Source organism: Ranitomeya variabilis, chromosome 4 (assembly GCF_051348905.1).
Source record: "Ranitomeya variabilis isolate aRanVar5 chromosome 4, aRanVar5.hap1, whole genome shotgun sequence".
Taxonomy (NCBI): Eukaryota; Metazoa; Chordata; class Amphibia; order Anura; family Dendrobatidae; genus Ranitomeya; species Ranitomeya variabilis.
In genome coordinates, this window is record NC_135235.1 from 657,785,358 (window position 1) to 657,808,133 (window position 22,776).

The window sequence follows — 22,776 nt, forward strand, 5'->3', positions numbered from 1 at the left end:
CCAAATCGAAGGCCGAGCGGCCCCGCCCACCAAAGCGGAGGCAGAGGGACCCCGCCCACCAAATCGGAGGCCGTGGGGCCCCGCCAACCAAATCGGAGGCCGAGGGTCCCCGCCCACCAAATTATTCTTACATTTGAATAAATAAAGTATATATGGATTCTAGACTCCCGATTCTTTAGAATCGGGCTGCCATCTAGTTTCTGATAATGTTGATGATTGGCTTACAGCCAATGAAAACCCAAAAGTCATTATCTCAGTAAATTAGAATACTTTATAACACCAGCTTGAAAAATGACTTTAAAATCAGAAATGAACATCAAATACTTTGACTCCTTTAGAATGTCAGGGAGCGACCAACAGCTTCTCCACTCCTACACATGCACGGATTAGCAGCATTCATGTCATACATGTGTGGTTCCACACTATCGTCGCACATACATGGCTTGCTTCATATCGTACATGCACGACTCCGCTGACACACACGGCTCCGCTCCATACACCTCGCACACACGGCTCCGCTCCGTACACCTCATACACACGGCTCCGCTCCATACACCTCGCACACACGGCTCCGCTCCGTACACCTCGTACACACGCAGCTCCTCTCCGTACCTCGTACAAACACGGCTCTGCTACACCCACCCTGTAAACCCCTCCTGACCCCACACATAAACTTCCCCTCATCCAGCACCATGACAACCAGCACATCAGAGTCCTGCATACACTGAGGCCCCTGATCATGTGACCCCTGACTCCTCCCCTCCTGTGACCTCATCACAGGTCCTGTGCGCACAGAACAGCCATATATGTGGTGTGCGGCTCTGCAGGTGGAGGTAGGTGCTGGAGATTCCCCATTACTGGGCGGGGGCAGTAACCCCTTCAGTGCTGAGACTACTGGGCCCTCTGCCTCCCTCATCTCTAGTGTTGTGACCTTTATCTTTGCCTTCTGTATCTCTGAGGGTAGGTGCACACAATCAGCAAACGCTGCAGGTTGGACTCTGCGTACTTCATCATTGTTCAACCCGCAGCGTGCAGCTGTGACAGCATAATGGATGAGATTTCAAAAAATCCCATGCCCACTATGCATGCACCCATGCCCGTGGCTCATCCACGGACATACAGTGCATCTCTCCAGACTAGGGTTGAGCGACTTTTACTTTTTTTAGGATCGAGTCGGGTTTCGCGAAACCCGACTTTGTCAAAAGTCGAGTCGAGTGAAATCGGCTGATTATCGCAAAAAGTCGGGGATCGACCGAAACACGAAACCCAATTTAAGTCAATGGGGAATCAAAGTCGGCAGTGAGTGGAGGACAGGAAAACACCTACAGTGCCCATTTTAATGTCAGAAACATCAATTCTTGTCACTTAAGCTTGTGAATCTAAATTTACCTTATAATAATAGTTAGGCACTGAAAATTGGGGGTCATTTGGTTAAAGTTGTGGGGGGGTAGGGCTGGCTCAAGTTTTTCGTGGGCCCAGGAAACGCGGACTACGTCATAGCGGTGGAGCAGGGAGAGGTCAGTATTTCAACTTTGCAAGTGCTGTGATCCAGAGCAAGCAGGGGGGGCACACTCGTTCGCATTGGCACTGGCACAGGGCCCCTCAAAGTAAGTCGGTGTTTGACGTCGGGGGTGCCTCCCACCGGCAGAGACACTTTTGCGTACTCTGAGGGGCCCTGTGACGTCAACAACGAGTATGCCCCCCCACCTGCTGAAGGAACCTGCACTTTCATCTGCACTTTCATCTGCACCTTCCTCTTTGTCCCCGTGTAAGGTGGTATAGTATGCAGGAAGGGGAACCTGACTTTCAGCAGGGTCAGATACTGGCTGTGTAGAGTGCAAGGGGAATGTAGTGGTCTGGGTCAATGTACCAGCAGACTCATCTAGCCGTGGCTGGGCAATGGGCAGGATGAGGAGGAAACACAGATATAGGCCCAAAGAATAAAGTAGGCTAAATGCAGTTCAAAATTGGTAACAGGACTGAACAGGCGGCATTGCTTTGTTCAGTGGAGGACAACTGTAATGAGTGGCAGACACAGTTAGTAGGTCGAAATAATAAAGTGGGCCAAATAAAGTTCAAAATTGGTAACATGTTGTGAAATTGGATTCTGGGCTCCCCCGGTGGCCACTTGTGGAATTGTACTTGTGTGCATCATCCCCTCTGTTCACCTGCTCCTATCAGGATGTGGGAGTCGCTATATAACCTTGCTCCTCTGTCAGTTTCATGTCGGTCAGCAATGTAATCAGAAGCCTTCTGTGCATGTTCCTGCTACTAGACAACTCCTAGCTAAGTTGGACTTTTGTCCTTGTGTGTTTTTGCATTTTGTTCCTGTTCACAGCTGCTGTTTCGTTACTGTGTCTGGAAAGCTCTTGTGAGCGGAAATTGCCACTCTGGTGTTATGAGTTAATGCTAGAGTCTTAAAGTAATTTCTGGATGGTGTTTTGATAGGGTTTTCTGCTGACCATGAAAGTGCCCTTTCTGTCTTCATGCTATCTAGTAAGCGGACCTCGATTTTGCTAAACCTATTTTCATACTACGTTTGTCATTTCATCTAAAATCACCGCCAATATATGTGGGGGCCTCTGTCTGCCTTTTGGGAAAATTTCTCTAGAGGTGAGCCAGGACTGTCTTTTCCTCTGCTAGGATTAGGTAGTTCTCCGGCTGGCGCTGGGCATCTAGGGATAAAAAACGTAGGCATGCTACCCGGCCACTTCTAGTTGTGCGGCAGGTTTAGTTCATGGTCAGTATAGTTTCCATCTTCCAAGAGCTAGTTCTCATATATGCTGGGCTATGTTCTCTCGCCATTGAGAATCATGACAGTTTGACCGGCCCAAAAAAGGGTTAAATTACTGGCTGAGAAAGGAGAGAAAAAAGAAGTCTGCTACAATTTTTTTTTTTTTTTTTTTTTTCTCTAGTTCTGAGTGTGCTCTTAATTGAATCACTTGCTAGTTTGCCTATGCTGCAGCCTTCCTCTCTTTCTCTCCTTCTAATCCTTGAATGGCTCTGTGTTCACCTGTTTCAAATGGATCTTCAGAGTGTAGTTACAGGTTTGAATAATCTCGCCACAAAGGTACAAAATTTGCAAGATTTTGTTGTTCATGCACCTATGTCTGAGCCTAGAATTCCTTTGCCTGAATTCTTCTCGGGGAATAGATCTCACTTTCAAAATTTTAAAAATAATTGCAAATTGTTTTTGTCCCTGAAGTCTCGCTCTGCCGGAGACCCTGCACAGCAGGTCAGGATTGTAATTTCCTTGCTCCGGGGCGACCCTCAGGACTGGGCTTTTGCATTGGCACCAGGGGATCCTGCGTTGCTCAATGTGGATGCGTTTTTTCTGGCCTTGGGGTTGCTTTATGAGGAACCTCATTTAGAGCTTCAGGCGGAAAAGGCCTTGATGTCCTTGTCTCAGGGGCAAGATGAAGCTGAAATATACTGCCAAAAATTCCGCAAATGGTCTGTGCTTACTCAGTGGAATGAGTGCGCCCTGGCGGCGATTTTCAGAGAAGGTCTCTCTGATGCCATTAAGGATGTTATGGTGGGGTTCCCTGTGCCTGCGAGTCTGAATGAGTCCATGACGATGGCTATTCAGATCGATAGGCGTCTGCGGGAGCGCAAACCTGTGCACCATTTGGCGGTGTCTACTGAGAAAACGCCAGAAAATATGCAATGTGATAGAATTCTGTCCAGAAGCGAGCGGCAGAATTTTAGACGAAAAAATGGGTTGTGCTTCTATTGTGGTGATTCAACTCATGTTATATCAGCATGCTTTAAGCGTACTAAGAAGCCTGACAAGTCTGTTTCAATTAGCACTTTACAGTCTAAGTTTATTCTATCTGTGACCCTGATTTGTTCTTTGTCATCTATTACCGCGGACGCCTATGTCGACTCTGGCGCTGCTTTGAGTCTTATGGATTGGTCCTTTGCCCAACGCTGTGGGTATGATTTGGAGCCATTGGAGGCTCCGATACCTCTGAAAGGGATTGACTCCACCCCATTGGCTAGTAATAAACCACAATACTGGACACAAGTGACTATGCGTGTTAATCCGGATCACCAGGAGGTTATTCGCTTTCTGGTGCTGTATAATCTACATGATGTTTTGGTGCTGGGATTGCCATGGCTGCAATCTCATAACCCAGTCCTCGACTGGAGAGCTATGTCTGTGTTAAGCTGGGGATGTAAAGGAACTCATGGGGACGTACCTTTGGTTTCCATTTCATCATCTATTCCCTCTGAGATTCCTGAATTCTTGTCTGACTTTCGTGACGTTTTTGAAGAACCCAAGGTTGGTTCACTACCTCCGCACCGGGAGTGCGATTGTGCCATAGACTTGATTCCGGGTAGTAAATACCCTAAGGGTCGTTTATTTAATCTGTCTGTGCCTGAACACGCGGCTATGCGAGAATATATAAAGGAGTCCTTGGAAAAGGGACATATTCGTCCTTCGTCATCTCCCTTAGGAGCCGGTTTTTTCTTTGTGTCTAAGAAAGACGGCTCTTTGAGGCCGTGTATTGATTATCGACTTTTGAATAAAATCACGGTTAAATATCAATATCCGTTACCACTGCTTACTGATTTGTTTGCTCGTATAAAGGGGGCCAAGTGGTTCTCTAAGATTGATCTCCGTGGGGCGTATAATTTGGTGCGAATCAAGCAGGGGGATGAGTGGAAAACCGCATTTAATACGCCCGAGGGCCATTTTGAGTATTTGGTGATGCCTTTTGGTCTTTCAAATGCCCCTTCAGTCTTCCAGTCCTTTATGCATGACATTTTCCGCGATTATTTGGATAAATTTATGATTGTGTATCTGGATGATATTCTGATTTTTTCGGATGACTGGGACTCTCATGTCCAGCAGGTCAGGAGGGTTTTTCAGGTTTTGCGGTCTAATTCCTTGTGTGTGAAGGGTTCTAAGTGTGTTTTTGGGGTTCAAAAGATTTCCTTCTTGGGATACATTTTTTCCCCCTCTTCCATCGAGATGGATCCTGTCAAGGTTCAGGCTATTGGTGATTGGACGCAACCCTCTTCTCTTAAGAGTCTTCAGAAATTTTTGGGCTTTGCTAACTTTTATCGTCGATTTATTGCTGGTTTTTCTGATGTTGTAAAACCATTGACTGATTTGACTAAGAAGGGTGCTGATGTTGCTGATTGGTCCCCTGATGCTGTGGAGGCCTTTCGGGAGCTCAAGCGCCGCTTTTCTTCCGCCCCAGTGTTGCGTCAGCCTGATGTTGCTCTTCCTTTTCAGGTTGAGGTCGACGCTTCTGAAATCGGAGCTGGGGCGGTGTTGTCGCAGAGAAGTTCCGACTGCTCCGTGATGAGACCTTGTGCCTTTTTTTCCCGTAAATTTTCGCCCGCCGAGCGGAATTATGATATTGGGAATCGGGAGCTTTTGGCCATGAAGTGGGCTTTTGAGGAGTGGCGTCACTGGCTTGAGGGGGCCAGACATCAGGTGGTGGTATTGACTGACCACAAAAATTAAATTTACCTTGAGTCTGCCAGGCGCCTGAATCCTAGACAGGCGCGCTGGTCGTTGTTTTTCTCTCGGTTTAATTTTGTGGTGTCTTACCTACCGGGTTCTAAGAATGTTAAGGCGGATGCCCTTTCTAGGAGTTTTGAGCCTGACTCCCCTGGTAATTCTGAGCCCACAGGTATCCTTAAAGATGGAGTGATATTGTCTGCCGTTTCTCCAGACCTGCGGCGGGCCTTGCAGGAGTTTCAGGCGGATAGACCTGATCGTTGCCCACCTGGTAGACTGTTTGTTCCTGATGATTGGACCAGTAGAGTCATCTCTTAGGTTCATTCTTCTGCGTTGGCAGGTCATCCTGGAATCTTTGGTACCAGGGATTTGGTGGCAAGGTCCTTCTGGTGGCCTTCCCTGTCACGAGATGTGCGAGGCTTTGTGCAGTCTTGTGACGTTTGTGCTCGGGCCAAGCCTTGTTGTTCTCGGGCTAGTGGATTGTTGTTACCCTTGCCTATCCCGAAGAGGCCTTGGACGCACATCTCGATGGATTTTATTTCGGATCTGCCTGTTTCTCAGAAGATGTCTGTCATCTGGGTGGTGTGTGACCGTTTCTCTAAGATGGTCCATCTGGTTCCCTTGCCTAAGTTGCCTTCTTCTTCCGAGTTGGTTCCTCTGTTTTTTCAAAATGTTGTTCGTTTGCATGGTATTCCGGAGAATATCGTTTCTGACAGAGGGACCCAATTCGTGTCTAGATTTTGGCGGGCATTCTGTGCTAGGATGGGCATAGATTTGTCTTTTTCGTCTGCTTTCCATCCTCAGACTAATGGCCAGACCGAGCGGACTAATCAGACCTTGGAGACATATTTGAGGTGTTTTGTGTCTGCGGATCAGGATGATTGGGTTGCTTTTTTGCCTTTGGCGGAGTTCGCCCTCAATAATCGGGCCAGCTCTGCCACCTTGGTGTCCCCGTTTTTCTGTAATTCGGGGTTTCATCCTCGATTTTCCTCCGGTCAAGTGGAATCTTCGGATTGTCCTGGAGTGGATGCTGTGGTGGAGAGGTTGCATCAGATTTGGGGGCAGGTGGTGGACAATTTGAAGTTGTCCCAGGAGAAGACTCAGCTTTTTGCCAACCGCCGTCGTCGTGTTGGTCCTCGGCTTTGTGTTGGGGACTTGGTGTGGTTGTCTTCTCGTTTTGTCCCTATGAGGGTTTCTTCTCCTAAGTTTAAGCCTCGGTTCATCGGCCCGTACAAGATATTGGAGATTCTTAACCCTGTGTCCTTCCGTTTGGACCTCCCTGCATCCTTTTCGATTCATAATGTTTTTCATCGGTCATTGTTGCGCAGGTATGAGGTACCGGCTGTGCCTTCCGTTGAGCCTCCTGCTCCGGTGTTGGTTGAGGGTGAGTTGGAGTACATTGTGGAAAAGATCTTAGACTCTCGTGTTTCCAGACGGAAACTCCAGTATCTGGTCAAATGGAAGGGATACGGTCAGGAGGATAATTCTTGGGTCACTGCCTCTGATGTTCATGCCTCCGATCTTGTCCATGCCTTTCATAGGGCTCATCCTGATCGCCCTGGTGGTTCTGGTGAGGGTTCGGTGCCCCCTCCTTGAGGGGGGGGTACTGTTGTGAAATTGGATTCTGGGCTCCCCCGGTGGCCACTTGTGGAATTGTACTTGTGTGCATCATCCCCTCTGTTCACCTGCTCCTATCAGGATGTGGGAGTCGCTATATAACCTTGCTCCTCTGTCAGTTTCATGCCGGTCAGCAATGTAATCAGAAGCCTTCTGTGCATGTTCCTGCTACTAGACAACTCCTAGCTAAGTTGGACTTTTGTCCTTGTGTGTTTTTGCATTTTGTTCCTGTTCACAGCTGCTGTTTCGTTACTGTGTCTGGAAAGCTCTTGTGAGCGGAAATTGCCACTCTGGTGTTATGAGTTAATGCTAGAGTCTTAAAGTAATTTCTGGATGGTGTTTTGATAGGGTTTTCTGCTGACCATGAAAGTGCCCTTTCTGTCTTCATGCTATCTAGTAAGCGGACCTCGATTTTGCTAAACCTATTTTCATACTACGTTTGTCATTTCATCTAAAATCACCGCCAATATATGTGGGGGCCTCTGTCTGCCTTTTGGGAAAATTTCTCTAGAGGTGAGCCAGGACTGTCTTTTCCTCTGCTAGGATTAGGTAGTTCTCCGGCTGGCGCTGGGCATCTAGGGATAAAAAACGTAGGCATGCTACCCGGCCACTTCTAGTTGTGCTGCAGGTTTAGTTCATGGTCAGTAAAGTTTCCATCTTCCAAGAGCTAGTTCTCATATATGCTGGGCTATGTTCTCTCGCCATTGAGAATCATGACAGTAACAGGAGTAATCAGGCGGCACTGCTTTGTTCAGTGGAGAACAACAAGCAGCAGACACCGTTAGTAGGGCCCAACCAAACTAGTAGGCCAAATGCAGTTTCATATTCTAAATACAGGCTGAAAGCCTGAAGATTGAAGCTCAGCTTTGTTCAGTGGAGGAGAAAAGCAAGGAGCGGCAGACACCGTTACTAGGGCCCAACCAAACTAGTAAGCCAAATGCAGTTTAAAAATTCCTATAGGCCTAAAGCCTGAAGATTGAAGCTCAGCTTTGTTCAGTGGAGGAGAACACCAAGGAGCAGCAAACACCATTAGTAGGGCCAAACCAAACAAGTAGGCCAAATGCAGTTTAATATCTGATATCGGATGAAAACTGAGGCTCTGCTTTGTTGAGTGGAGGACAACTGTAATTGGAGGCAGACACAGTTAGTAGGCATAACTAAGAAAGTAGGCAAAATGCAGTTCAAAATTGGTTAGTGGAGTACACAGGCGGCATAGCTTTTTTTCAGCGGAGGACAACTGTAATAAGTGGTTCAGACAGACAGAGAAGGCCTACAATTAAAAAAGGTGGCAAATTGCAGTTTACAATTTGTAATAGGAGTACACAGTCGGCATAGCGTGGTTCAGCGGAGGAGGACAAATGTAATTAGTGCCTCTGACACACTGAGTAGGCGTAAAATAAAAAAGAAGGCTATATACAGTTCACAATTGGTAAGAGGAGTGCACAGGCGGCCTTGCTGGGTTCAGCCTTGGTGGACAACTGTTGTGAGAGTCTGAAACAGTTACTAGGACAAAATAAATAAGTTGGCTAAATGCTGTTCTAGATTGGAAAGAGGAGTACACAGGCGGCATAGCTTGGTTCAGGGAAGGAGGAGGACAACTGTAATAAGTGGCTCAGACAGACTGAGTAGTCCTAAAATAAAACAGTTGGCTGAATGCAGTTCCAAATTGGTAACGGGAGTACACAGGAGGCATAGCTGGGTTCAGCGGAGGACTACTGTAATAAGTGGCTCAGACAGACAGACAGAGGCCTAACCTAAAAAAGGTGTCTAAATGCAGTTCAAAACTGCTAGCAGGACTAACCAGGCGGCCTAGCTTTTTTCAGGGGGGGACAGTTGTAATGTGTGGTGAAGACAGACAGACAGAGGCCTAACCTAAAAAAAGGTGGCTAAATGCAGTTCAAAACTGCTAGCAGGACTAACCAGGCGGCCTAGCTTTTTTCAGGGGGGGGACAGTTGTAATGTGTGGCGAAGACAGACAGACAGACAGACAGAGGCCTAACCTAAAAAAAGGTGGCTAAATGCAGTTCAAAACTGCTAGCAGGACTAACCAGGCGGCCTAGCTTGTTTCAGCGTGGGAGGACAACTGTTATGAGAGGCTGACACAGTTACTAGGCACAAATAAGTAAGTAGGCTACATGAAGTTCACAATCGGTAACAGGAGTACAGAGGTGGCATAGCTTTGTTCAGCGGAGGTCAACTGTTAGAAGTGGCTGACACAGTTAGTAGGCCAAAATACTAAAGTGGGCTAAATGTCGGCCAAGGAATTGGTCATAAATAAACTGGTGGCATAACGAGGTACAGGGGTGGGCTCCTCTGCAGAGCTGCAGACAGGGGTAGTTGGCGCAAAGTATTAAGGGGTCTAAATGGAGGCCATGGCCCCTGTATTTTTTTACTATCATCTATCATTGCAACAAATTTGTTATGGCAGTGCCATTTAAGGATTTAACAGCACAGACTACACAGTGGTGGGGCAGGGAGAGGTAAGTTTTGCAAGTGTTAGAGCACAGTTCGAGCTGGGGGCAAACACTCTCTCATTGGCGGCGGTACTGGCCCAGGGTCCCTCATATTACGATGGTGTGTCTGATGTTGGTTGTGCACCACCACCGTCAGAGACACTTCATTGTACTATGAGGGACCCTGTGCCAGTGCCGTGACCCAAGAGTGGGCACACCCACCTGTCCAGGCAAACGGCACTCGCACGGGTGCTTGCGCCACGTTGTGACCACGGCCCTGTGGGGGGAGTCAGCCCATTTAGGGAGGTATAAAAATGGCCTATGGTGGACATTCTGCACCTGCAAATGGCAGAATTGGAGCAGTCAGTAAGAGGATGCCAAAAACAAAGAAATTTTTCTGGCGAGCTACATGTCAGCAGGGGAAGGTGGGGCAAAATAATTTGAAATCCATGATTGGTTCATTTTAATGAAGGTTAGATCATCAACATTTCGGGGAGCCAGATGTGTCCTTTTTTCGGTCAGTATTGAACCAGCAGCACTGAAGACTCTTTCTGAGAGCACACTAGCAGCTGGGCAAGCGAGCTCCTGTAATGCATATTCTGCCAATTCGGGTCAGGTGTCTAGTTTAGATGCCCAGTAATCAAAGGGGAATGACCTGTGAGGGAGAACATCGATATTGGCAGAAAAATTGTTGGTAACCATACTGGACAAATGCTGTCTCCGTCACTTTGACTCGATGCAGCAGTACCTGTCGTGTCTGCGGTCATTGCTAAATCACTCCACAACCTGGTGAGAAATCCCCTCTGTCCATTGCCACTTCGGCTTTGTGCACCTCTAGCACCTCTGCCATGTTGCCCCCTACAGCTCGTGCGAGAACCATCAGCGCCGCTGTGTGCTGGGAATGCCTGAACCAAACGGTCTACAAGAGTTGCTTGTTTGGTAGCCAATATTTGCTCAAGGTTCTCATGTGGCATGATATTTTGTAATTTGCCTTTGTATCGTGGATCCAAGAGGCAGGCCAACCAGTAATCGTCATCGGTCATCATTATGATAATGCGGGGGTCCCGTTTTAGGATACGCAAGGCATACTCTGCCATCTGGGCCAAAGTTCCAGGTGTCAAATCACTGCTTGTGCTGGGTTGAGGAGCACTTTCTTGAAAATCTACCTCACTTGTGGCCCGCAAAAAACCGGTACCTGACCTTGCAATGCCACCAGTTTCTATTGCCCCCATTCTATTCTATTCAGCCCCATCCTCCTCCTCCTCCTCCTCCTCTTCATCCGCCACCTCGTCCCGGAGAATTCCCTGACCAGACAATGGCTGACTGTCATCAAGGCTTCCCTCCTCCTCGGCCGCAGACGCCTGCTCCTTGATGTGCGTCAAACTTTGCATCAGCAGACGCATTAGTGGGATGCTCATGCTTATGATGGCGTCGTCCGCACTGACCAGCCGTGTGCATTCCTCAAAACACTGAAGGACTTGACAGAAGTCTTGGAGCTTCGAGCACTGCACACCAGACAACTCCATGTCTGCCATCCAACTGCCTGCCCGTGTATGTGTATCCTCCCACAAATACATGACAGCACGCCTCTGTTCACACAGCCTCTGAAGCATGTGCAGTGTGGAGTTCCACCTTGTTGCAACGTCTATTATTAGGCGATGCTGGGGAAGATTCAGCGATCGCTGATGGTTAAGCATACGGCTGGAGTGTACGGGCGACCGGCGTATGTGCGAGCAAAGTCTGCGCACCTTCAGGAGCAGGGCTGGTAAATCAGGGTAATTCTTAAGGAAGCACTGCACCACAAGGTTCAAGGTGTGAGCCAGGCAAGGTATGTGTTTCATTTCGGAAAGGGCTATGGCAGCCATAAAATTCCTTCCGTTATCACTAACTACCTTGCCTGCCTCAAGATGTACACTCCCCAGCCATGAACGAGTTTCTTGCTGCAAGAACTCGGCCAGAACTTCCGCGGTGTGTCTGTTGTTGCCCAAACTTTTCATTTCCAACACAGCCTGCTGACGCTTACCACTAGCTGTTCCATAATGGGACACCACGGGTGCAACACTGGCAGCTGCGGATGGAGTGTTCCTGCGTCTGAGCTCTGTGGACGAGCTTTCGCTTCTGGAGGAGGAGGAGGTGCAAACGCCTACAGCCAACTGTTTCCTAGACCGTGGGCTAGGCAGAACTGTGCCACTATGGCTGTCCCCTGTGGACCCTGCATCCACCACATTAACCCAGTGTGCCGTGATGGACACGTAACGTCCCTGGCCATGCCTACTGGTCCATGCATCAGTTGTGAGGTGCGCCTTTCTACTGACCGATTGCCTCAGTGCATGGACAATGCGTTCTTTGACATGTTGGTGGAGTGCTGGGATGGCTTTTCTCGCAAAGAAGTGTCGACTGGGTAGGTCATACCGTGGTACTGCGTAGGCCATCAGGGCTTTGAAAGCTGCGCTTTCAACCAACCGGTACGGCATCATCTCTAACGAGATTAGTCGAGCAATGTAGCCGTTCAAACCCTGTGTACGCGGATGAGAGGAAGAGTACTTTCTTTTCCTATCGAGTCTCTTGTAGGCTGAGCTGGACTGGAGAGCTGCATATGGTGGAAATAGCGGGGGTGGTGGTGGTCATGAGAGATTGAGAGAGGCTTGGTGATGGTATTCTTGATGTGGGCCTACCTACAGTGTTTCCAACCAAGAACCTTGTGATACCCTGACTGCTTTGGCCTTGCGACAATACCTCCACATTTGTTACTGGTGGTGTCATAACCGGTGGGCTTCCAGTGAGGGAAGCAATGTTGCGTTGCTGACTAACTTCAGTTTGAGCAGGTGCATCAACGGTACGGGAAGTTTGGCAGTTAGTCCATGCTTCCAAGTGCCTGCTGGTTAGATGTCTATGCATGCACGTTTTATTTAAACTTTGTAGATTCTTCCCTCTGCTAAAGGTCTTGGAGCATTTCTTACATATAACTTTGGACCGATCATTCGGACCTTGGTTAAAAAAATGCCACACTGCACTCGTCCTACTATGGAACAACTTTTCAGGCTTTGCACGCCGTGCTACTGTCACCGGGTTGCAATGCTGTCCTACACCTGTTGTGGTTTTTGACACACGTTTTGGGCCTGAGGCTGGCCTGCCAGATGAAAGCTGTTGCGATGTTGATGCCTGCTGCGGCTCATCCTCCTCCGATTCAGAGCTACTGCCAGCGGCACCCTGTTCCCCCAATGGCTGCCAATTGGGGTCAGCAACTGGGTCATCTATCACCTCCTCTTCAATGTCCTGTGCACCGTCCTCTGTGACACCGTGTAAGGTGCTATAGCGTTCGGGACGGGGCACCATAGTCTCATCAGGGTCAGATTGTGGCTCAGTACACTGCGAGGGCAATGTTGTGATCTGAGTCAATGGAACAGCATAATAATCTAGCTGTGGCTGTGCATCTGTGCACTCCATGTCCGATTCATCTTGTAATGGGCTGTGAACTATTTCCCTTTCTAACCCTGGCACGGTATGTGTAAAGAGCTCCATGGAGTAAACTGTAGCATCGCCTGCCGCATCCTTCACTTTTGCTTTGGGTGAAGGACACAAGGAAGCGACTTGTTCCTGACCGGGAGCATCCACTGACGACTCGCTGCTTTTACATTTGGAACTTTCGGAAGAGGAGGCGAAAGAGCTAGAGGCTGAGTCAGCAAGGAAAGCCAAAACTTTTTCCTGCTGCTCCGGCTTTAAAAGCGGTTTTCCTACTCCCAGAAAAGGGAGCCTTCGAGGCCTTATGTAGCCAGACGATGACGCTGGCTCAACAACTTGAGCCTTAGGGGCTATTTTGCTTTTCCCACTACCACCAGATGCTCCACCACCACCACCACCATCATTACCAGCTGGCAATGCTCGCCCATGGCCACGACCTCTTCCACCAGACTTCCTCATTCTTGGGAAAATGTTACCAAATTAACAACCGTTAGATGCTACTGTAAAACAAGGTAGAAGGTGTATGCAAACTTGTTGTGAATTTAAATCTCCCTTTCTATATGTGTGGGAGACTGCTGCAAAATTCATGCCCACTGTATTACACTACACAGTATAAGTGGCGGAAAGTGACTGGCAGATACACGCCAAACAGAACAGATGCAGATGCACTTAGTGGCAATATAAATGTCCCTTTTTATGTGTAGGAGACAGCAGAAAAAAATCAGGCCTACTGTATTACACTACACAGTTTGAGTGGCTGACAGTGGCTGGCAGATATGCCACAAACAGGACGGACGCAGATGCACTTTGTGGCAGTATAAATCTCCCTTTTTTATGTGTGGGAGACAGCAGAAAAAAATCAGGCCCACTGTATTACACTACACAGTTTCAGTGGCAGACAGTGGCTGGCAGATATATTAAAAAAAAAAAAGGGACTGTACTACAATAACAATCTCCCTACAATGATCTCATTCAGGACAAGTATGGCAGCCAGCAATAAAAAGGACGGCTGCACACAAAAGTGTGGACAAATAAACAAGATAACTGTGCAGAAAGGAAAGAGCAGCAGGATTTTTGCTTTTAAAAAAGCAGTTGGTTTGCACAGCGGCGTACAAACAGCAATGCAGCTATCAGGGAGCCTTATAAGCTACAGAGCTGATGCACAGAAATCTAGCCTCCACTGCCCCTGCAAAGAAAAGGTGGTGTTGGACAGTGGAAATCGCTACAGCACAAGCGGTTTGGGGGTTAATCTTCCCTCCCTAACTATGTCCCTTCTTCTGACGAAGCTGCAGCACCCTCTCCCTATGCTACGATCGACAGAAGTAAGATGGCGGTCGGCAGGAACGCCCCTTTATAGCCCCTGTGACGCCGCAGAAAGCAAGCCAATCACTGTAATGCCCTTCTCTAAGATGGTGGGGACCGAGACCTATGTCATCACGCTGCCCACACTCTGCGTGCACCTTCATTGGCTGAGAAAAGGCGCTGAACGCGTCATACGAAACGCGACTTTGGCTCGAAGATCGCCGACCGCATGGCCGATCCCACAGTGGGATCGGGTCGGGTTTCGCGAAACCCGACTTTGCCAAAAGTCGGCGACTTTTGAAATTGTCCGATCCGTTTTGCTCAACCCTACTCCAGACCCCAGCATGTCTATCTCCGCAAGATAAATCTCACCTGTACAATGTATTGTGCGCGGTGATTCCACGCGGTTCAGTGATCACCTGTGGAATCACCTGCATTCAATAGCCGGCAGCGGACATGTGCTGTGTCCAGAGCACTGCCAATTGACCTGTGTGCATAGCTTGTAGATTTTAGTTATTACTGGATGAGTTATATTTTGTGCCATTTTTGGGTCCATATAAAATTGGGAAAAAAATGGCAAAAAATACCCCACAGTAGTTATTCTATTATTTCTGAGCAGTAAATGTACAATTACTGCAGGTTTTCACTACGCTTCCTGGAAAGAAATCTCACTTTTATGTTATTGTTTAATGTCCAACAGCTGAAACTTTTATTATATTTTTCTTTTCAACACCCTGTGATTACATATTCAATAGATCATAAATACAAAATCTCTTATGTTTTCTCTTATTATGTTCAGTAATTATATTATTACACAGGATTCTTTATGATGTTACATCGACTTCATCTTCCCATTCAGGTCGCTACAATATCAGATCCTCTCAGTGGAGATCTTCTATATAAGAGAATTCTCCTGATTGACCCATCAAGGATGGACAGGGACAGGGAGAAGATATTACACCTCACCCTAGAGATCCTCTTCCAGCTTACTGGAGAGGTGAGAGATTCTGATGACATCACATTACATCATTCTTATCTATGGGAATAACAGATGGACAGAACTGGAGAGGTGAGGACTCTGGAAATGTCTGTAGTGAGATTTATTAATGTGTCTCTCCATAACCAGGATTACACAGTAGTGAAGAACACCTCTAGTGAGCGCTGTCAGGCTCCTGTATCTGAGGGATGGGAAAGACTCCTGAGCCCAATCACGGGGCCTCCACCTCACATCCTGATACATGAGGACATCAATGACCAGAAGATCCTAGAACTCACCTACAAGATGATTGAGCTGCTGACTGGAAAGGTGACACTGCTGGGAATGCTGGGACATTATACAGTAATGCTGTGAAGGGATCAGGGGATGACGGTATCATTGTATGTGTCAGGTTCCTATAAGGTGTGAGGATGTCACCGTCTATTTCTCCCTGGAGGAGTGGGAGTACTTAGAAGGACACAAAGATCTGTACATGGACGTCATGATGGAGGTTCCCCAGTCCCTCACATCACCAGGTAATAGACAGGACTAAATACTCACTGCCTATAATTATCTGTATGTAAAGAATGAATTCAGTCCCTGTATGTGTTTCCACCAGATCTATCCAGTAAAAGGACAACACCAGAGAGATGTCACCATCCTATTCTTCCACAGGACTGTAAACAAGAAAATCCTGATATTCCTCAGGATCATCAGGTAGATGGAGAGAAGGTGTCATGAGATCTTTCCTATGATGTGTAGAGGACTGTGATGGTCTTGTATTCAGTATTGTTTGCACCACTATTATATGTTTTATACTTGTGTAATGAGAACGGTGGAGATGGCAGGATTAGAGATGATCATAGATGTGACTTTTTCATCTGTCTGTGACTTTTACAATATTTGTTCCAGGATGAAGATCTGACCTATATTAATACTATAGAGACATATGTGAGGGGTGATGAGCGATGTACAGAGGAGATTCCTACATATGACTACCCAGGTCAGTGGTAACTACTAATTATAGAGAAGTCACATATTATTCTTGTATACTGACTGTCAGGGCTTCATTGGCTTTATCATGTGGTCACCATTCTGCCACTGCCCCCATTACTTTGGGCATTGGAAGTTCTCCTTTATTTGACCACAGCTTACAGCCTGGAGGATCCAACCTACTACTTGGAATTAGAAGATTATGACCTTAGCTGGCAAGATCGCTAGTCTGTAAATTCAAATGACAACATATGTAATGTGTGTTGACAACCTAGAAAATCATTAGAAGAATAATTTTACCTTCATGGTTGATCTCTAAGAGAAAGTTGGGAGTAATATTGATGTTGCTTTCCTAGAATCCTGGCTACCAAATGGTAAATTTCAAGGACCATTCCAGACACCTAGTGTCCGTACATGGACTTTTCCCAGAAGTCTGTGTTACTGTTCGAGTACAGCAGCCCAAACAAATGTTTGTTTACCCAATTAACAAACTTTTCCTGTGTGGTCACTTCTGGCCCCATCATAGCATTGTCAAGTATTGGTATGGCTGTGATTGGCCAGTGTTAAAGAAAAGAAAAAAACATGGTGTTTCCCCTATTTTTGATAACAAGCGCAAGTAAAGCTTACAGCAGCATGCTGCAGCCCTCAGCTGTCAGCTTTATCTTGGCTGGTTATCAAAAATAAAGGGGTCCTTATGCCATGTAAATAAATAACACTGTGTTACCAAGGTTTTGTCCCTCGGACAATTTTGAGTGTTCCTGATAGATTTTTTTTTTCATGCTGATTTCAAAATTAATCAGATTTTTTCTATCATGTAAGGTTTTTGAGAAGTGATACGAAACATAATATTCTTTTAGAATTCTGAAAACTCTTTCTGAAACCGTATATTCTGAATTTTCCACTGAAATAACATAAATCGCTGATCTACACATATGCAAGCACTTATTATGCTCATTCCGTGCAAGCGTAGTGGATCATTCATCTGACCATGTACGGAGCATACCACATCTCCTGGGCAGGGTAGGAATCAAAAGACTAATACTGACATTACAGCAGGAGATCGCAGAGGATACATTTTGTGAGGTAAAATATTGTTTAAAAACAGTCAGTGAAATATTTTACCTCACAAAATGAATCCTCTGTGATCCCCTGCTTCCTCCCCTGCCCAGGAGCTGTGAGCACATGGGGGGAGAGATTCTCAACACTGCAAAGCCTGCCCCCATCGTGACATTACCGCCCTCCCGATGTGATAGCAGCGGGCCTCCATCTAGTTACTATCGTATACACTGTGTGCGGAATTATTAGGCAAGTTGTATTTTAGAGAATTATTTTTATTATTGATCAACAACTATGTTCTCAATCAACCCAAAAGACTCATAAATATCACAGCTCAATATTTTTGGAAGTTGGAGTGGTTTTTTTTTAGATTTAGATATCTTATGAGGACATTTGTTTGTGCAGGTAACTATTACTGTGCAGAATTATTAGGCAACTTAATAAAAACCAAATATATTCCCAACTCACTTGTATATTTTCACCAGGTAAACCAATATCACTGCACAAAATTTAGAAATAAACATTTCTGACATGCAAAAACAAAACCCCCAAAAATTAGTGACCAATATAGCCACCTTTTTTTATGATAACACTCAACAGCCTTCCATCCATAGATTCTGTCAGTTGCTTCATCTGTTTACGATCAACATTGCGTGCAGCAGCCACCACAGCCTCCCAGACACTGTTCCGAGAGGTGCACTGGTTTCCCTCCCTGTAGATCTCACATTTTTTGAGGGACCACAGGTTCTCTATGGGGTCCAGATCAGGTGAACAAGGGGGCCATGTCATTATTTTTTCTTCTTTGAGACCTTTACTGGCCAGCCTCGCTGTGGAGTAGTTGGAGGCATGTGATGGAGCATTGTCCTGCATGAAAATCATGTTTTTCTTGAACGATACCGACTTTTTCCTGTACCACTGCTTGAAGAAGTTGTCTTCAAGAAACTGGCAGTAGGTCTGGGAGTTGAGCTTCACTCCATCCTCAACCCGAAAAGGTCCCACAAGTTCATCTTTGATAATACCAGCCCATATCAGTACCCCACCTCCACCTTGCTGGCGTCTGAGTCGGAGTGGAGCTCTCTGCCCTTTACTAATCCAGCCTCTGGCCCATCCATCTGGCCCACTGTCACGGGGAGACTAGGTGAGCGAGAGCTAATAACCCGGGCCCCTGCAATTTCCCTCAGACTAGGGAAATCCTGGCTGACCCTCTACCTGAAGTTTACACTGATGGTGTGCATGTCCAGGCCTCGAACCTCACCCTGCCTCCTGTTTCAACCCTAAGCTGAAACCCCTGCCCACCACCCAGTGAAGAGGTAATTCACCAATACCCACGGATAGCACAGACAAGGGTAAAGGAAAATATACACCACGCCGCAGTCACTCAGGAATACACTATAAATGTGCAGGGCAAAATAAATACAAATATAGGAAGGAGTAAATAAGACAAAGGAAAATACACCACCAGCAACGAATCTCCAACAACCAGCTCTCCACTCCGAACCGAGATAACTACGCACAAGACAGAAGCTATAATCGGCGATGCCCAATGATCAGGAGAGCTATTTAAAGGCAATGGGCATGGCCTAGCTTCCAATCCGAGGATCAGGTAAATTAACCCCGGAACAGCTAGATAAAATCTAGCCGACGCCAATGAGCAAATAGTGGTCAAAAGCGGAATTACCGCTGTCTGTCGAACGACCTGGTCTGAACAGCGTCCGACATGACAGTACCCCGCCTTCTACGAGGGACCCCAGGGCCCTCACGGCTTATAGGACCCGGCTTGTCTGGATGGCGACGATGAAAAAACCTGACCAGCCGATCCGCATGAACGTCTGAGGCTGGTACCCAGGACCTCTCCTCAGGCCCATAACCACGCCAGTGTACCAAGTACTGTAAACTGCGGCGCACTACACTAGAGTCAACCACCTTGGAGACTTCAAATTCCAAATTACCATCCACCAAGACTGGAGGTGGCATAGGCGCCGCATCCACAGAACCCACCACCTTCTTTAGAAGAGACCTGTGGAACACGTTGTGTATCTTATACACCGTAGGGAGCTCCAATCGGTACGCTACTGGGTTAATGACGGCGGTGACCCTAAAAGGACCAATAAACCGTGGACCCAATTTAAGGGACGGTATTTTGAGACTTATGTTTTTTGTGGATAACCACACCCAGTCATCCACACTCAGGTCCGGACCTGGCACACGCCTACTGTCAGCTACACGTTTGTACCTAGCACCCACACTCAACAGGCGCTGTTTAACTCTCCTCCAGACTGATGACAATTGTGCTCCTAACTGGTCCTCCTCCGGAATGCCGGAAGAGCCCCTCTGACTCAAAGTACAAAATTGAGGATGTAGCCCGTTAACACAAAAAAACGGAGACTCCCCAGACGACTCCTGGCGGTGATTATTGATGGCAAACTCAGCCAAAGGAAGAAAGGTAGACCACTCCTCCTGGTAATCAGAGACAAAGCAGCGTAGGTACTGTTCCAAATTTTGGTTCATAGGCTCATTCTGACCATTTGACTGAGGATGAAACGCTGAAGAATGAGACAACTTGATCCCCAGCCGTGAGCAAAATGCTTTCCAAAATTTTGCCACAAAATGAGTACCCCTATCAGACACGATGTCAGACGGAACCCCATGAAGTCTGACCACCTCCTGCACAAATACCTGAGCCAGAGTCTTAGCGTTAGGCAACGAAGGCAAAGACACAAAGTGCGACATTTTTGAAAACCGATCAACAATCACCAAGATGACAGTGTTCCCAGCTGATGAGGGCAAATCAGTGATGAAATCCATGGAGATTTCCGTCCACGGCTTACTAGGTACCTCAAGAGGAAGTAATGTGCCAACAGGACGGGAGCGGGGCGTCTTAGCCCTAGCGCACGTGGTACAAGCTGACACGTATGAGACCACGTCCTGTCGGATCTTGGGCCACCAAAACCGACGTGACACCAACTCCAAGGTACCTCTAACCCCTGGGTGGCCAGCCAGGACAGCATCATGATGCTCCGCCAAAACCTTTAAGCGGAGATGAAGCGGTACAAAAGATTTGTTGATGGGAAACTCAGATGGTACCTCCTCCTGAACACAAATTAAGAAACAAAAAGCCAGCTCACCAGGCAGCCCCAGCAGGTGCACGGAACTTCCACGTTGATGTGCGTGGTGTTGAACAGAGAAAAGAAGAAAAAATTTGTTCCAGCTCCAAATAGTAAAATTCCGATTCTTTATTGATCCATATTAAAAACATGGGCTGAATAACTCTCCATGGCACGGTAGGACATGAGCTACGCGTTTCGATCTTTGCAGATCTTTGTCAAAGCTTTGACAAAGATCTGCAAAGATCGAAACGCGTAGCTCATGTCCTACCATGCCATGGAGAGTTATTCAGCCCATGTTTTTAATATGGATCAATAAAGAATCGGAATTTTACTATTTGGAGCTGGAACGAATTTTTTCTTCTTTTGTCTACCTCCTCCTGAGCCTCGGCAATCTCAGCCTCAACCTCGGTAGTGAGAGCCGAAACCACAACACCCTTTTGGAGGATGGGTACTGGATCCTCCCGAGGTTCTCCCCCCGGAAAACACCTGGACAGAGCATCCGCCTTAGTGTTTTTAGACCCCGGTCTATAAGTGACAACAAAATTGAACCGCATGAAAAACAATGCCCAGCGAGCCTGCCTGGGGGACAGACGCTTGGCTGACTCCAAATACAGCAGATTCTTATGATCGGTAATAACAGTTACCTGATGTACCGACCCCTCCAAGAAGTGTCGCCATTCCTCAAAGGCCAACTTAATTGCCAACAACTCCCTGTTGCCGATATCGTAGTTACGTTCGGCGGACGACAGTTTCTTGGAGAAATAGGCGCACGGACGCAAACCACTCAAAGATGAGCCTTGAGATAGTACCGCCCCCACACCAACCTCAGACGCATCGACTTCCACAACAAAGGGTTTTGATACGTCTGGCTGCACAAGAATGGGGGCTGAAACAAAACTGTTCTTGAGAAACTCAAATGCGCGCACAGCAGCCTCAGGCCAAACGGAGAAATTGGTACCCTTTTTAGTCATGTCAGTTAGCGGTTTAGCAATGATGGAAAAATCCTTGATAAATTTCCTATAGTAGTTAGAAAACCCAAGGAACCGCTGAAGTGCTTTCAGGTTATCAGGACGTTCCCAATGCAGTACCGCATCGCTTGCACCTTAGGCTACGTTCACATTAGCGCTGTGCGCCGTAGCGTCGGGCGCTGCAGCGTCGCCGCATGCGTCATGCGCCCCTATATTTAACATGGGGACGCATGGACATGCGTTGTGTTGCGTTTTGTGACATATGCGTCTTTTTGGGCGCACGCATCAGGGCGCAGAGGATGCAGCAAGTTGCATTTTTTTTGCGTCCAAAATCATGCAAAAAAAGGACGCATGCGTCACAAAACAATGCGTTTTGCATGCGTTTTGCATGCGTTGTGTGTTGCGTCGCCGATGCGTTGCCGACGCAACACACAACAACGCAAATGTGAACGTAGCCTTAGAGTCGTCCATTTTAAAACCAGAAGCAGAAACAATATAACCCAAGAACGGGAACTCTTGAGCAAAAAATACACATTTCTCAAGTTTAGCATACAGCTTATTCTCTCTGAGAAGCTGTAACACCTGCCTGACATGATCTAAATGAGCATCACGGTCGCAAGAATATATGAGAATGTCATCTAGGTACACGATAACGAATTTCCCCAAAACATGTGAGAACACATCATTGATGAAATGTTGGAACACTGCAGGTGCGTTAGTCAACCCAAATGGCATCACCAAATTTTCAAAATGACCCTCAGGGGTATTAAAAGCCGTCTTCCACTCATCACCTTGACGGACTCTTATGAGGTTGTACGCCCCCCTGAGGTCAAGCTTGGTAAACCACTTAGCACCTGCCACCTGGTTGAACAAATCTGGTATCAGTGGCATAGGGTATGGATCACGAACCATAATCTGGTTCAACTCCCTGAAATTCAAACACGGGCGTAATCCGCCATCTTTCTTCTTCACGAAGAAGAACCCTGCTGCCACCGGCGAGGATGACGGCCTGATGTGCCCTTTGCTCAAGCTTTCAGCAATGTAATCTTTTAACGCTTGTCTCTCCGGACCGGAGATGTTAAACATCCTTGCTTTAGGCAATTTGGCCCCTGGTTTAAACCTGATAGAACAGTCATAGGGACGATGTGGCGGCAACTCTGAACAACCCTTCTCAGAGAACACATCCACAAAATCCAGAAGTGACTCCGGAACGCTTGAAGTCACCACAGCCACACATGTGGCCAGGCAATTCTCCTGGCAGAACTCGCTCCACCGAATTATGTCCTGAGTTTTCCAGTCAATAACCGGGTTGTGCATAGACAACCAACGAAAACCCAAAACCACCTGAGCAGGAAGATTCCTGAGC

General features: G+C 47.2%; 1 protein-coding gene across 1 annotated transcript in view; it reads left to right on the forward strand.

Moving 5' to 3' along the window:
* Positions 1-784: 784 nt before the first annotated feature.
* Positions 785-22,776, forward strand: part of LOC143767489 (uncharacterized) — a 32,109-nt gene continuing 10,117 nt past the window's right edge. Inside the window, exons 1-6 of the mRNA XM_077255876.1 lie at positions 785-833; positions 15,170-15,307; positions 15,437-15,616; positions 15,699-15,822; positions 15,906-16,003; positions 16,199-16,289. Of these exons, the coding sequence (XP_077111991.1) occupies positions 807-833; positions 15,170-15,307; positions 15,437-15,616; positions 15,699-15,822; positions 15,906-16,003; positions 16,199-16,289 (658 nt within the window). The 5' untranslated portion in view covers positions 785-806. The remainder of the gene's footprint in view (positions 834-15,169; positions 15,308-15,436; positions 15,617-15,698; positions 15,823-15,905; positions 16,004-16,198; positions 16,290-22,776) is intronic.